This window comes from Podarcis cretensis (assembly GCF_951804945.1).
Source record: "Podarcis cretensis genome assembly, chromosome: 13".
Lineage (NCBI taxonomy): Eukaryota > Metazoa > Chordata > Lepidosauria > Squamata > Lacertidae > Podarcis > Podarcis cretensis.
This window is the reverse complement of record NC_137182.1, coordinates 17,633,843-17,650,839: the sequence shown is the minus strand read 5'-3', so window position 1 is coordinate 17,650,839 and position 16,997 is coordinate 17,633,843. Positions and strand designations below refer to the sequence as shown.

The 16,997-nt window shown below is 45.3% G+C and overlaps 1 protein-coding gene across 2 annotated transcripts in view; it reads right to left on the bottom strand.

Annotated features, from left to right (window-relative positions):
• ACLY (ATP citrate lyase) overlaps positions 1–16,997 on the bottom strand; it is a 63,296-nt gene that overhangs the window by 35,928 nt on the left and 10,371 nt on the right. For both annotated transcript variants that reach the window (XM_079949320.1, XM_079949321.1), the window contains exons 2-6: positions 10,505–10,669; positions 5,980–6,102; positions 4,601–4,663; positions 4,093–4,283; positions 1,788–1,867 (exon numbers count right to left, since the gene is read on the bottom strand). In XM_079949320.1, coding sequence (XP_079805446.1) covers positions 1,788–1,867; positions 4,093–4,283; positions 4,601–4,663; positions 5,980–6,102; positions 10,505–10,663 — 616 coding nt within the window. In that variant the 5' untranslated portion in view covers positions 10,664–10,669. The remainder of the gene's footprint in view (positions 1–1,787; positions 1,868–4,092; positions 4,284–4,600; positions 4,664–5,979; positions 6,103–10,504; positions 10,670–16,997) is intronic.

The following is a 16,997-nucleotide window of genomic DNA, read 5'->3' as shown; positions in this document are numbered from 1 at the left end:
GTGATATTTATGTGCCAAAGTGCCTTTTAGTCTGCAGCAAACTATTTCTGACCGTTATGAACATGGCTGCAGGCTGCTTCACATCGCAGGAGTACCCCAGAAAACAAAACAAAAGAAAAGCATCCAAAGACTCAGAACAAAACCTTTACTTAGAAAATAAACACAGTGGATCCTGAAGTATTTTTAAAAAATGTGTCTCCCTCAGGGCCTGAAAGAGGAGCTAGACTTTTCCCTTTTATCTTTACTGGGTGAAAGGCCAGTAACATTGCGTAACACATAAGCCAACTTTCACTGAATGTGCTCTCTTACAAATACCTCTCTTACAACTATCTCCTGAATGCATTAAGTGTATAATAGTTTAATGATGATCTGTGGGTCGTCCCCCCTCCTTTTTCATGAAGACACCTGGGTCTGGTTATTAAGTATTTAGTTCTTTTAATCTGAGAGGTGGGTTTTTAGTGGCTTTTTTGTTATTTGTTTGATTGTATATTTCAATTAAGGATGTTTTAATATTACGTGTATTTTAATTGTGGGTTGATTTTATAGATGCAAACCACTTGGAAGCCATATTGGCATATAAACAGTATGTATATTTAACAACAACAAGAAGTGGCAGGCAAATTTGTCATCCCCTCCCCCACCTCTGCTTCCTGAATATACCCACCACAGGCCAAAAGAAGCCCCTGGGAATTATAGAGCTGGGGGAAGGGAAAGTCACACATCATGTAATACACCAACCATGCCTGCTACATGCAGGCAAGAATGCAGTGAATCTGCACAATATATCCCATGTCAAATAAAATTCCTGGATAAATAAAAATATTAAGTGATCCTCAGAAATAAAGGATGCTACATGTTTTGGGACGCGGGTGGCGCTGTGGGTAAAAGCCTCAGCGCCAAGGGCTTGCCGATCGAAAGGTCAGCAGTTCGAATCCCCGCGGCGGGGTGCGCTCCCGCTGCTCGGTCCCAGCGCCTGCCAACCTAGCAGTTCGAAAGCACCCGAGGGTGCAAGTAGATAAATAGGGACCGCTTACCAGCGGGAAGGTAAACGGTGTTTCCGTGTGCGGCTCTGGCTCGCCAGAGCAGCGATGTCACGCTGGCCACGTGACCCGGAAGTGTCTCCGGACAGCGCTGGCCCCCGGCCTCTTGAGTGAGATGGGCGCACAACCCCAGAGTCTGTCAAGACTGGCCCGTACGGGCAGGGGTACCTTTACCTTTACGTTTACATGTTCTGGTCAAAGTGGATTTCTCAGGACCAGACTAGATGTGATGCTAAACATCATTGTTCTTCATCATTCACCCTCTTTTTTGTTTATTTTAATTTGTTTTTTTAAAAAGCTGGGAGGGGACATGGTTGTTATTTTAAACTCACAAGGGAGGGAGAATGACGACAGTGCATTTTATATTGCATCTACTTTGACCCTCGTTTGATTTACAGAGGCTAGCAGGTTGAAGATTTGTTCGTCTACACTGTTGGCGAAGACTTTGGTTTCTGGCAGCTTGTGAGAACTCAACGTCAAAATTAATCTCTGGAAAGATTCGCTTGCATCAGCGCTCTCAAAGACTGATGGACACTTTCTACGCTCCCTGTTTGTGGAGGAGGTCTAATTTAAATTACTCTGACAAGAACAAGTTCATGGAAACGCATTGCCTGTCTGCAGCGAGCGGCCCGTGCTCCATCTTCATTTTCTATTCCACCACACTTCGCCGTATAATTGAGAACTGCAGAATACAGAATGAATGAGATGTGGACATTTCATGGAAAATAACAGAGAGAGAGGAATTACCTAGCGGATTGATTTCCAGGTACGTAAAATATAAGTCTTCATAAAGATTGAAGAGGCCAGAGATGAAGCTCGCCAAGACACTATATAAAGAAGGCAGAAACACACACAAAATGGGAAAACAGACGCACACACACAGACAAATTCATCAAAACCAAATGGGTGTACACCAAAGACACTCCACATTGGGCCTGTTACACAGCCCTATCATTAGTTCCTTCAGTCTGTCTGCCGTCAGTCCAGCTGAGGTTTCAGACACCCAGGCCTGAATGAGTCAGACATTGGGACTGCGTCACCCGCCATCGCGATCCCTCCCTAAAGGCCATTTATTATCTGCCTGAAGACGACATTAAAAGGAAAGCAGGCTCCTTCAAAATGTCAGCAGGGCACCTCCATGTCGAGAAAAGGATTTTTTGGTGTAAAAAGAAAAGAAAAGGGGGGAAAAAGAACCCAGCTGTTCACCACCACAGAAACAAAAAAAAGGACAGGGGAAAAAACAGAGGATGTTTTCTCTACCATCCTTTGTGAATACTAAGGATGCTTTTCTTAAAAGACCACAGGTGGACTTCAGACAATTATGCTTGCCATAGCAAGCAGCACTTCCCTATAGCGAGCTGCTGGCCTTCCTCTAGACTTCCAAGCCGCATAGGCAGGTGAAGGGCTGTCCCGTGGGTTGCTCTGCAGTCCCTGCCACTGCACCAGCTCCTGCTCTGAGATGAAGACTTGGGGGTTGTTTGGTCAAGATGCCTAAAGAGCCTCTGCCATGCAGGGCCCAACAGGAAACCCTCCCTGGGCTGGCTTTTCTTGCTACAGCAAGGAACGCAGGCGGAGGAGAGCTGGGCACTGCTACCCAAAGTTGTTCAGGGCACCTTCAAGCATTGTTGTCCAGCAGGGTATGTTCCCCTATCCACTGGTGTCTCCCATGGGAATGGCTGGTTGGAGGGAATCTTGTCCAGAGAGGGGCAGAGGGGGCAAAGCAAGTGGCGACTACAAGCTTTGGTTCAAGCCCAGCCAACCACTATAGGGCTGGCCTGCCCCAGCCACAGGTATAATACCCGGGACTTGAGCGTGGAAGTCCTGCCTGACAGCTTCAGATGCTAGAGGAGGAAAATAACTGAAATCTGATGTTCATACCTCGGGTTGAAGTTGCTTCAGGTTGAGCATTTTCGGGTTGCGCTCCACGGCGACCCAGAAGTAATGGAACATGTTACTTCCGGGTTTCGCCACTCGCGCATGCGCAGACACTAAAAATGACGTAACGTGCATGCGCAGATGCGGGTTGCGTTCGCTTCAGGATGCAAATGGGGCTCCGGAACGGACTCCATTCTCATCCAGAGGTACCACTGTACTGAAAAGCAGTTCCTTCCTGTCCCTTTAAACTAAAGCTGGCCCAGAAGCATTTTCCAAACCCTTCCCGGGAATCTCTGCCTACCATGTACAATGGTACCCTGGTTTGCAACCGTTTTGGGTTACAACCACGTCAAACCCGGAAGTGCATGTCCCTTTTTTTTTGCATTACAACCCATTTTTTTTATTACAGCCCCCCCCCCTTTTTTGGGAGGCCCCATTGGGGAAAGCGCACCTTGGGTTACAACCTGTTTTGGTTTACAACCGGACCTCTGGAACGGATTCTGGTTGTAAACCAAGGTACCACTGTAAAAGCAAAACAGAAGACACCTTTTGGATGACTTCGAAACAAAGCTCTTCTCAGGAGTAGGGCTGGTTCTCAACATTGTGCTATATGGGCAGCTAAATACCGTGATGTGCTGATATACCACGTCTGGAATATATCTCACCTGCTTCTTGTTCCACCGCGTTAGGGGAGGGTAGAAACAGCAGCAGGGATGCATCGCCCAGCCCTAGTGAACAAGGCCAGATGTCTCCCCTGCTCTTGCGCAAACGAGGAGTGTCGGTCCTTCATTAAACTGCTCAGATGGGGGATGGGAAGCCTTCCACCCCCACCCCCAGCTGAGCAAGCCCTGATACTGCTCAGGTTCACGAGTGGCAGGCGGCTTCCTCAAGGGCATAGGCAGATGGAGTCCAAGAAGGTGCTCACCAGAACCTTCTCGGGATCTGCCTGCCTGCCTGCCTGTCTGCCTAAGCCTTTTCCATCCGCAGGCAACTGGAGCTGGTGCAATGTGAATGCCATACCGGTTTCAGACAACTAATCAATATATCGCCCAGCTCTACTCGGGGGTGTGGGGGGAGCTGGGGTACCTAGCCTGCACAGTCATGTAAAACACGACTGTCCATAACCCACAATTAACATTTTAATATATGTATAAAAAGAGCAAGATTTCAGAATTACTCTCTCTTGTTCGGCGGGGCATGTGCCAGTAGATGCTTCTTGACACTGGGCTCGTCCAACTTCTCGTCCACGCGCACCAGCAGCTTCTGAGCCTTAGTGTCAACATCCCCCACATCCACGCCGCCCTCGTGGTAGAACAGCACGTAGTCTCCCTCGCGGGCTGCGTAAATGCACACGTAGAATTCCTCCGCCTGTGGATTTGAGACACCGGGATGGTAAAGGTTTTACCAGACCAAAGACCAACGGAAGTATATGAATGAGAACACGGGGAGGCTGAGAGCTTCCAATACCCCTCTCTGCAACAGTGTTCGTTGCCTCAAGGCGAGGTTATCCAATTTCTCTGCCAAGGTTTTCAAAATTATTTGGTTTGATTAATAAAATCAACTCCATGGGGAAGAGTGTCCTGGAGAAAAGGAGCTGCAACCTTTATGATGCAAGACTAATGCTGTGCTCCCCCAATAACTGTTATGCGTACAAATCTCTGCTTGCGCGTACAAATAAAACTAACCTGTTTGTGTGGTACGAAAGGCTCTATCAGGAAGTTCTTTAGTATGCCCTTAGCTTTGGCAATCTGTGAAAAATGAGAAACAAACATACTCTGAATGAGAAGCTCCACCAAAATATCGAAAACAAGAGGTATTATTCGCCCCTGCATTATGAAGTGCTAAATTCTCACAAAATTATTATTATTTCCCTGCCCCTCACCCTAAGTTCCCAGGGTGGGTTACCACATTAAAGCACAATACTAAAAACAGTTTAAAATAACTTTAAATTACATAAATAAGGTGGGTCTTAAAAAGATACACCTCAAGTATCAAAGGCCAGGGTAAAGAGGTGTGTCTTCAGCATTCACCAGAAGCTACCGTCTTTTTCGCTCTATAAGACGCACCAGACCACAAGACACACCTAGTTTTTGGAGGAGGAAAACAAGAAAAAAAAATATTCTGAATCTCAGAAGCCAGAACAGCAAGAGGGATCGCTGTGCAGTGAAAGCAGCAATCCCTCTTACTGTTCTGGCTTCTGTGATGGCTGCGCAGCCTGCATTCGTTCCATAAGACGCACACACATTTCCCCTTACATTTTAGGAGGGAAAAAGTGAGTCTTATAGAGCAAAAAATGCGCTCTACGTGGGGCTACCTTTGAAGGTGACCCGGAAACTACAACTAATCCAGAATGCGGCAGCTAGACTGGTGACTGGGAGCGGCCGCCGAGACCATATAACACCGGTCTTGAAAGACCTACATTGGCTCCCAGTACGTTTCCGAGCACAATTCAAAGTGTTGGTGCTGACCTTTAAAGCCCTAAATGGCCTCGGTCCAGTATATCTGAAGGAGCGTCTCCTCCCCCATCGGTCTGCCCGGACACTGAGGTCCAGCTCCGAGGGCCTTCTGGCGGTTCCCTCACTGTGAGAGGCCAAGTTGCAAGGAACCAGGCAGAGGGCCTTCTCGGTGGTGGCGCCCGCCCTGTGGAATGCCCTCTCATCGGATGTCAAGGCGATGGACAACTACCTGACATTCAGAAAACATCTGAAGGCAGCCCTGTTCAGGGAAGTTTTTAATATGTGATATTTTAGTGTATTTTTCATCTCTGTTGGAAGCCGCCCAGAGTGGCTGGGGAAACCCAGCCAGATGGGCGGGGTACAAATAATAAATTATTATTATTATTATTATTATAAAAAATACGGTATATTAATAAAGGTGCCTCAGTTCCACAACTTAGTGGGCTGCCACGGAAAATGCCTTCTTTTAAGGTCATAAATTAATCTTGTCGCTTTTTATTTGCTTCGTTAAAATGCTTCCCGTCCTCAAAATGAAGCTTATTGCAGCATTTCATCTTGACAACAGCTCGGTTAAGCAGGTGGGGCAGAGAAATAATGGCAACACTCACTGTGGTTTCATGTCCGAGACGAGGCTTCAGCCAGGCCTTCACCTGTTCCAGGTCAAGATTCACCCCCACCAAGCCAAGTTTGCCACGCCGCTTTATCAGCTGATCAGGCTTCACCACGAGACGCTGGGATTTGGAAAACAACAACAACAACAACAATCTTTATTATGGTCCAGAGACCCAACAAATCGTTACAAAGCAATACACATTTCATACAGCCTACCTCCAGGTTAAACAAGCATTTTGTTAAGAATATAGGGATCATTGGTCCTTGCAATCACAAGATAAAAAATTTGCCACTGCTAATGTTCTAGCAAAAGGAAAACCAAAACTGGAAAACTATCCCTACAGGTGATAAGTGAAAAATTTGCAAACAACTTGCCAGTTTCCGAGAAGGGCAAGGCCTAGTTTAGGTTCTTGTATGCTCTTCATGCAAAGAGGTCACATAGCAGAAGTAACAAAGAAACCGGCACAGCTAAGATCATAGATAAGTGTTGCTTCCTGGAAGCAATCTGTAGACATTTTTAGCACAAGAAAGCAGTCACAACTGTGCAGGCATTGCTTTTTCCTCATGGCTTAATAATAATAATAATAATAATAATAATAAAATTTTATTTATACCCCACCCTCCCCGGCCAGAGGAGGGCTCAGGGCAGCTAACACCAGTAAAATTATAATAAAAACATAATAGGGGGGAAAAGAAAAGGGGGAAAAAGACTTCCGGAGGCGGCGCGAACGGCAATGGCGGTCCTCTTCCTTTAGTGAAGGGGAAGCTCCGCGGAAATCGGGTCGTCCGCTATGGCTATGATAAAGTGGGCACAAGACATTGGATATAATATTATGTTTGAGGACTGGGAGAGGTTGTGGTCTACTGGGCTGAAGTTCACTGCATGTACTGTTTTGAAAGAAAATGTTATGAAAATGATCTATAGATGGTATATGACCCCAGTCAAACTCGCAAAAATATACCACTTGTCTGATAACAAATGTTGGAAATGTAAAGAAAATGAAGGAACATTCTTTCACCTCTGGTGGACTTGCCCTAGAGTGAAGGCTTTCTGGGAAATGATATATAATGAGTTGAAAAAGGTATTTAAGTATACCTTCCCTAAGAAACCAGAGGCCTTCCTTTTGGGTATTGTCGGCCAGAACGTGTTAAAGAAGGACCGAACATTTTTTATGTACGCAACAACGGCAGCAAGGATACTTGTAGCGAGGCATTGGAAAACTCAAGATCTACCCACACTGGAAGAATGGCAGATGCAACTGATAGACTATATGGAACTGGCTGAGATGACTGGCAGAATCCGAGACCTGGGAGAAGAGACGGCGGAAGAAGATTGGAAGAAATTCAAGATTTATTTACAAAAATATTGTAAATTGTATGAATGTTAAGAAGGATGCGAGAGTATAAATAACTGGGCACCACTAAGCTAGATGAACTGAAATATGAAGATAAGCTAAATTTACTGATAGACTATATGGAACTAGCTGAGATGACCGGCAGAATCCGAGACCTGGGGGAAGAGAAGGTTGAAGAAGATTGGAAGAAATTTAAGATTTACTTAAAAAAGCATTGTAATTTGGTTGAATGTTAAGATGGAGGCTAGATCATAAATAATTGACCACCACTAAATTAGATGCAATTAGGATGATAAGTGAGATTGAGGGAAAACCATAAACCTTTGGGAGAACTATTAGATTATATTCTAAATGAATGGGACATAAGAATGTAAACAAGATGATAAATTGCGGGCAAGAATTGACAAAGATGCAAGTGGGAGCGGAAGACGTGAGGGGGTCCAAAGAAGTTAAGAAATTATGTTATGATATATGTTACATTGTTTATTATATTTGCATTTATGTTTAAAAATCTTAATAAAAATTGATTTTAAAAAAAAAGATAAGCTAAATTTAAGAAAGGACAAAAAAAAAATTGGAAGTTCTAGGTTATATTTAAATTTTTCATGATTTGAACATAGGATAACTAAAAATCAGAGATATAACTTTAGAAAATTAGATAACAAGAATAGAAATAAGGGGATAAATTTGCTGGAATAAATTTCATAACAGGAACGCAGGAGCGGGAGATGTGAGGGAGTCCAAAGAAGTGAAGAGAATTATGTTAAGAGATGTTATATTGTATTGTTTATTGGCACTGTAATTTTAAACAAAATTGTTAATAAAAATTATTTATAAAAAAGAAAAGAAAAGGGGGAAAAAAACAATTTAAAATACGGGTTAAAATACAACTTAAAATGCAGTCTCATTTTAATAGTAGCCCATAAATCAAAACCATAAGAGGAGGGAAGCATAAGGGTCAGACTGAGTCCAAACCAAAGGCCAGGCAGAACAGCTCTGTCTTGCAGGCCCTGTGGAAAGATGTCAAGTCCTGCAGGGCCCTGGTCTCTTGTGACAGAGCATTCCATCAGAGCCAGTGCTAAAAAGGCCCTGGCTGGCCCTAGTTGAGACCAATCTAATCACCTTGCGGCTCGGGACCTCCAAAGTGTTGTCATTTGTGGAACTTAAGGTCCTCCGCGGGGCATACCAGGAGAGGCGGTCCCGTAGGTACAAGGGTCCTGGGCCGCATAGGGCTAGGACAGTTGGCTGACAAAATATTCAAAAATCATTCCTTCTTTTTTAAATTAGAAAGACGACAAAACTATTGTGATCATCGGCAGCTTCGATTCCTTACCCTAGTTACAGAAACAAATCAAGTTAGCTGTTAATATTAACACGTTAACAAGCCTGGATAGCTCAGTTGGTTAGAGCAGGCATGCCCAAACTCGGCCCTCCAGATGTTTTGGGACTACGATTCCCATCATCCTTGACCACTGGTCCTGTTATCTAGGGATGGTGGGAGCTGTAGTTCCAAAACATCTGGAGGGCTGAGTTTGGGGGTTAGAGCGTGGTGCTGATAATGCCATGGTTGCAGGTTTGATCCCCTTATTATGGGACAGCTAAATATTCCTGCATTTGGGGGGGGGGTTGGATTAGATGATTCTACGGCTCCCTTCTAACTCTACAATTCTGTGATTCACAGTATTTGACCAGTCAGCTGACAAGTGTGGCCAGTTGCATGTTTGGGGTGCAAACTTTAACGGGCACAGAATCTTAGCTCCTCTGTGTCACCACCTTGGGAAGTTTTAGGGCCTCGCCCCAGTTTGTAACTGTGCAAGGAGACATCCTGTCCCCAGTTCTTTTCTATAGCTTGATCTCCTGGCTGCCATCCAGTTTAATCACATTTAGCCAAGCACAGATCTGCCACACAGTCCCATTTTTCTCTCTGATGGAAGGCAGCTGTACTGCTGGCTAATTAAATACCCTGCACTTAGTTATGTGAGTCAGTGGCTGGCATGCCTCAGCGAGGAGAATATAGTTTTCCGTGAGCTTTGCCGGAAGGCAGCAAGGGCTCCGGGTGGCTTTCTGAATTAATTCAAGGATTAATAGGATCCTTAAAGCAGCAGCTGGAAGAAATATTTTCGGATCCTTACACGCTGGCATGCGGTTATGTTAGGGCACTCGCTCCCCTGTGGTGAGTGGAATTACCTACAGCTGACCAGACGGGGAAGTGGAACAAGCACCAATGCATTTAAGGGGAGGCAATTTATGTATTCTTATTCTTATTATCATTATCTTTTATAACTAAGACCTTAAGAAAACAAGGGTCTATTTCAGGACCAAGGTAAGCATGACGAATGCCAGCACATAGGGGGACCAAACTCTTATTGCCCATGGGCAAAAAGTTTAGCCTGCTTTGGAGAACTCCTCTTCCTCCATCAGAATACAGTAATAGTGCCACTGTATTCTGCTCTGGTCAGACCTCATCTGGAGTACTGTGTCCAGTTCTGGGCACCACAGTTCAAGAAGGACACTGACAAACTGGAACGTGTCCAGAGGAGGGCAACCAAAATGGTCAAAGGCCTGGAAACGATGCCTTATGAAGATCGGCCAAGGGAGCTGGGCATGTTTAGCCTGGAGAAGAGGAGGTTAAGGGGTGATATGATAGCCATGTTCAAATATATAAAAGGATGTCACATAGAGGAGGGAGAAAGGTTGTTTTCTGCTGCTCCAGAGAAGCGGACACGGAGCAATGGTTCCAAACTACAAGAAAGAAGATTCCACCTAAACATTAGGAAGAACTTGCTGACAGTAAGAGCTGTTTGACAGTGGAATTTGCTGCCAAGGAGTGTGGTGGAGTCTCCTTCTTTGGAGGTCTTTAAGCAGAGGCTTGACAACCATATGTCAGGAGTGCTCTGATGGTGTTTCCTGCTTGGCAGGGGGTTGGACTCGATGGCCCTTGTGGTCTCTTCCAACTCTGTGATTCTATGATTCTATGATTCATCACGTTAGAGTGGCTGGAGTCCTTTATGTAAGCGTTCCTGATGCTGATGAACTTTCAGCTGTGCACGTTCCATTGTCTGCACAACAAGGAGGCTTAAAAGCATTTTGCTCTGGGCCTGTATAGCTTCTTACTGTATGGGTTCTTGCTTTGTGTGTTACAACAACTACAGCCGGTTCTGCTCACCTCAGTCAGGAGCCAGGGGTGGTCTTGGATTAGCCGATCCCAGTCAGTATCAGGAGTCACTCTGGCATATCTGAAGCGGTTCTGGATGGCTGAGGATGTGCAGATGTATTTGTACAAGAATTCCTTCCCCGTCTGCTCCGAAATTGCTTTGGCGGACATGGCTACCTAATGCAAACGTTTTTAAAAAAAGAAGGATACACCTAGGTCAGTGAGTTGATTTTATTTTTATTTTTTAAATTTTTATTGGAATCTTATTTACAACATAACATAAACCCCCCACCCCCCCAATACACAAATCCACCCTCGTTAAACGTGAACATAACATACAATGAGCACAACATACAACAATACAAACAACCAAATAAAAGACTTCCTTTATCCTGTATCTGGCCTCCTTATTTGCTTCTTATAAACTGTTTCCTTTATGAATAATTGTTAAGATTTTTCTAATTATAACTTAAATATCCACAAAGTCTCCTGCAGAAATTAATCGAAACAAGTCCAGGTATGTATTTTAGGGCACTGTTTTGTGAAGTATTCTCTGCATTTTCCCCATGCTTTTTGAAACTCTTGTCTAGTGTGATCTCTAAATTACATTCTAGGATTTACATTTTTCATCAGAACCTTTTAAAATCACTGGCCCACTAGATCACACTAGGTCAGTGATTTTTAAAGGTTCTGATGAAAAATGTAAATCCTAGAATGTAAATTAATACAGCCTTTGATACTGCTTCCCAGCAGAGTCCCCAATGGTAGTCACACTGAGGTTGGGGGGGGGGGAATCATGTAATACAATATTCCTAATGGGCAGTACCACTTGAAATGCGGGGGGGGGGGGGGACAGAATGCATGGATGCTCCCCTTTGTAAAACAAACTGGAGTGATGGCACATAAGAGCTTCTGTCCTCCAAGGCAGAAGTGACTGCCTTTTTCCCAAATTCAAGGTCACACCCACACCTTAAAGCACATGGGCTTCCCCAAAGAATCCTGGGAACTGTAGTTTATCCCTTACCGAGTCTTAATTCCCAGCGCTCTTAATAAACTACAATTCCCAGGATTCTTTGGGGGAAGCCATGTAATTTAAATGTATAGTGCAAACGTTACCCCGTCTGAATTTTCAGTCCCACTGTGGTTTTTTGGCTTTTGGTGAGCCCACTCTGCGCCAATAACCAAGTAGAGACCAAATAAAGCTTTCCAAAAAGAATATGGAAGTTCAAAAGCATTTGACCATGCTCTCAATCCATTAGTCCCAGAAACGTACAAATATGTATAATATTTTGAACTTGTCTTCCAGGGAAGGAATTTATTTTTAAAAAGGCATTAACAAAACCACTCACCAGGATTACTATGGCGACAGGGTCTCGCCCCTACTCCAGCAAATGAATTACGGTAGGTAATAGTGGGGTTTTATGTTTTACTATTGCCTATCATTATTAGTCAAAATTCAAAAGGAGATAGAGGAAGTCAAGGTAGTTACATTTGTTCAAGTGATTCTCCGTATGCTAATGAACTGGAGCAAGCAGAGAACACAGATTAAAGCAGGGTTGAGAGAATAAAGGGAAGAGTTTAATAATCACTTTCGATCTACAACCTTTGAAGTCTCTAAGAAATGTTGGGAGATAGCAGGAAGTGTTGTTCTTAACTGGGAGGAACTTAAAAAAAGCAAAAAGTAAAGGTGTGAGGAGGCTGGGTACTTCTTTCCCATTCTTTGATTCGGTTCCTACTTCAGACAATGGGTTTAAACTGGCAACACTTCTTTGCGATGTGGTTTGCTAAAAGTTGTGCTGTCACGGCCAGATTGTTGCGCAATCAAGGCTGAATCCTGAAGCACCTCAGCCAGCGGGTCTTCAGCACAAGAGTGGATTCCCAAGCAACTGTGTGGTAATCAAACCCACAGCCCTTGGAAACCTAAAGGGAGCTCATTGAAGGAATTGTATTTAAGTTGCCTGGGAGTCCAGTGTGCTGCCCTTTGTGACAAAGAGCCAAACTTAAAGAGTTTCTTAATGGATGCTGAAACAAACCTCTAATCCAGAGGTCAGCAAACTTTTTCAGCAGGGGGCCAGTCCACTGTCCCTCAGACCTTGTGGGGGGCCAGACTATTTTTTGGGGGGGTGGATGAACGAATTCCTATGCCCCACAAATAACCCAGAGGCGCACTTTAAATAAAAGGACACATTCTACTCATGTAAAAACACACTGATTCCCGGACCATCCAAAGGCTGGATTTAGAAGGCGATTGGGCCGGATCCGGCCCCCGGGCCTTAGTTTGCCTACTCATGCTCTAATCCACTGCCACTCCCACTCAAAATATGGAGAAGGAGACCCCATTTAGACAATTCTGTACTTTAGGCTATTTCTTCATAGCAAATCAGATGCTGTTACCAATCTTATCTCTAACATCCAGGTTTACTTGTTTTACAATAGCTAGAAAATTCTCTCCTTTCAGGCAAACATTTTTGTTAATAGTAGGTGTTAGGGAAAGGGGTGGGGTCCCAGCCCCAGCACCCCCATGAGATCTCCAATTTCCCATTGCTCTGTGAAACATGCTTTGCAAATTAGTACCTTCCTTGAGAATGTGGATGGACTGGTGGGGGGCAGGGGGACAAGATACCTTGCAAAATAAATCTGGTGAAAGGAATGAATTCTGCACAGTAGGCAAACTAAGGCCCAGGGGCTGAATCCGGCCCAATCGCCTTCTAAATCCGGCCCACAGACGGTCTGGGAATCAGCATGTTTTTACATGAGTAAAATGTGTCCTTTTATTTAAAATGCATCTCTGGGTTATTTGTGGGGCATAGGAATTCGTTCATATTTTTCCCCCCAAATATAGTCCGGCCCCCCACAAGGTCTGAGGGACAGTGGACTGGCTCCCTGCTGAAAAAGTTTGCTGACCCTTGGCCTTCACGTTTCTGTATCACCCGTCATCCCAAATATCCGAGGCCGTGTATAATTCTACAGTGGTACCTCGGGTTACGTACTTAATTCGTTCCAGAGGTCTGTTCTTAACCTGAAACTGTTCTTAACCTGAAGCACCACTTTAGCTAATGGGGCCTCCTGCTGCCGCCTTGCCGCCGGAGCACGATTTCTGTTCTCATCCTGAAGCAAAGTTCTTAACCCGAGGTACTATTTCTGGGTTAGCAGAGTCTGTAACCCGAAGCGTCTGTAACCCGAGGTACCACTGTACTAACTAGAAGCAAATTTTCAAAGACAAAGTCATCCACCAAAAGTTCTCTCCTTTCCATTTTCAAGCCTGAAGACATCACAATCTCAGCCCTGCAGGAGAACGTTAAGGACACAATTACACACAAAGCAATCAGGCTGATGAGGGTGCTGATTGAAGAGCCTTTATCAACAGAGAAAGTTGGAGGGTGCTTGGGAGGAAAAAAGGAACTGAAGAGACCGGCAGGGTGCTTTTGTGAAAGTGTTGTTTCGCTTTGCTTTTTCCACATTTCAGGAAGAAAAACAATTTCAAAAGCTTGGACCACAAGAGAATTCCTAGCTGTGCTGTGAGAAATTAAATAATTCAAGATGCCTATAATTCCAAACCCCCATCCTATTGGATCTCTGTAGAGAAAGGCTTGCTTGCATCGTAATTCTTCTCTAAACAGGCAGCAAGCTCAGAGGAGCAATACACATAGAATAATAGCAAGGAGGCTCCATTGGAAAGGCAAGGATATTATAAAGTTTTTCACACTGCAGGAGAAACCTTTTGCTGTGCAAGAAAGCGAAGGGTCCCCCGGCCACCAGAAGTTGGGAATCACCTGGTAGAGCTTTCTTGGCAGAGTGGTTTTCTTGGATGATAAATCCGAGAAATCTCGCAATTCAACATGCCCAGACAAACCCAATGAAGGCTGTCAATTGCTTATGCATGTAACCAGCGACAGATAATCAATTATCTTTGCTCCAAGGGAAGACAGTGTGTACACACACAAAGACAGCTTTGGATCTCAGAGCACAGAGTTGTAAATGGGGAGAATAAAGAAATGATACGACTTCTCTCGACAGTGAGAACATGAGAAAATAGGATCCTGTTCACCCCTTGCTCAGTTAACGGACGATTGTTATGCTGAACAGCATGCGATATGGCATGAAGGAGGCAGACAGACAAGGACGCACAGCATTTTAATTCACAGAGGGCAGCAAAAAGGCAGAAATCAGACCAACTCTTCTTCCCTGGCCTTTGAGATCAGCTACAGACGCCCTGCCACTAATGCACCAGGCCAGTGCAGTTAAAAGGAGAGAGATCATGAGTCAATCAGATATCCGCAAACTACATCTTTCCTTTGCTGTCAAACGAGCTGCTGCAGAGCCACTTCCACAGCACCTAAGCCAGCTGAAAAGTCAACACAGCCACAAACCGTCCTGCTATCCTTCACTTTCTTAAATGGGACATCCACACATGGACACATCCAGCATCCCTAGTCACACTGAGCCAGAGTTGCACTCTCTCAACAGCACCCAAATGTGGCGGGGAGAACCGTCAAAGCACTTGTTTCTCCAACAGACCCAGAGCCAGCTTTTGCATGGATGCATTTGGGAGCCATAACTAAAAGAAACCCCATCAAGATGCCAGGATGAAAACAGACCCAAACACATGAAGCAAATCCACCCTTAACTGAACATTTAAGATAAAGGCTGGCCTTGCATTCTTATTCCCAAAGGAGGCCGGAATAAACCCACAATAAGCATTCATTTACAGAAGCCCCATTAGGGGATTCAAAGATCATGAGTTTGGGGGCAGAAGAGATGGAGACATTAGAAGTGGGAGGCTAGTGTGCACATGGGTGTCCTCACACATTCTTTGAACACCTGAACAGGGCTAGAGAGTCTTTAAGATTTCTAAGAGTTCCAAGATACTGCCTGTCCCCCAGCCAAGGGCTGCCATCATTTTCTGGCAGCTAAAGGTTCCCCACACCCAGTGATGGCCAAACTTGGCCCTCCAAATGTTTTTTGGGACTACAACTCCCATCATCCCTAGCTAACAGGACCAGTGGTGAGGGGTGATGGGAACTGTAGTCCTAAAACAGCTGGCAGGCCAAGTTTGCTCATCACTGCCCACACCAGAAGTATAGCATTTTCCCAAACGCCATAGTGCCAAGCTGAAAAAGACTGTGTTGGCCAGGTTTCTGTCTGCCATGCACCTGCTAAAGACACAGAAGACCTCTGTGCAACTCTCAAACATTTGCACCTTCCCATAGGGCTCGGCTTCCCAATGTCTGGCAATAGAGGAACACTTTTCTCTGAAATAAAGGTGATGGTAAAGGTAAAGGTAAAGGTACCCCTGCCCGTACGGGCCAGTCTTGACAGACTCTGGGGTTGTGCGCCCATCTCACTTAAGAGGCCAGGGGCCAGCGCTGTCCGGAGACACTTCCGGGTCACGTGGCCAGCGTGACATCGCTGCTCTGGCGAGCCAGAGCCGCACACGGAAACGCCGTTTACCTTCCCGCTGGTAAGCGGTCCCTATTTATCTACTTGCACCCGGAGGTGCTTTCGAACTGCTAGGTTGGCAGGCGCTGGGACCGAGCAGCGGGAGCGCACCCCGCCGCAGGGATTCGAACCGCCGACCTTTCGATCGGCAAGTCCTAGGCGCTGAGGCTTTAACCCACAGCGCCACCTGCGTCCCCAAAGGTGATGGTACGCTTCACTAAAAACAGCAACGTTACTCTTAGGCTGTGCACACAACATACCGTACATTTAAAGCATGTTTCCCCTACCACTCAAAAATGGGAACTGTAGTTTGTAATGGGTGCTGGGAATTCCAATGGGGGTAAACCATAATTCCCAGGGTTCTTGGGAGGGGTTGAGCTACAAATGATGTGCACAGAGCCTTAGAAGCTGCAAACAAAAAAGAATTACTTGCCCTTAGGGAAGCTCACCTCCTGTCTCTCGGCACACATCACTTTTCTGTCTGTGCCTCCTCTGAGGGCAGTCAATTCTGTTGCATCTCTGAACTGAAGGTGTGTCTAATTTCTTCAGGCCCACCTTCCCATCCTGGGGGTGAGGGGTGCATGCCCCCATCATTTCACTCCTCCCCACTCCTGCTTTGGGTACAACCCACCTTTTGCCAGGGTAGGGAGAGAATGAATTGCGCCCAGTTCCCTATTCTGGAAGACCTCCACCCACCACAAACACTTGCTACTTCTCATGGCGCTAAAAGAGCCACAAGTCTCCATTTCATTTTCAGGAGTAGGCATGAAAAACTTGCAAAGGATTCATTTCGCCCCTGGAATGTTGCAAGAGACCTGCTTCTCAAAGGTCTTCTGTGAACGGAGGTCGCATCAATCTTCCAGACGCTGTTGTCAAAGAGCGCTCCAAATCTGACAGAAAAGGGCAGGGGAGCATGACAGGAAGAAGGGAGATAGGAGCAGTTCCAAAGAGCGTGACAAGACAAGCAATTCCATACAAAGAACTCCACTTTCCCCTCTAACTCCTACACTGCATGGGGGCCACACAGACCCCCAACCAAGGGGTCCTAACCAAAGATTACCCTTCT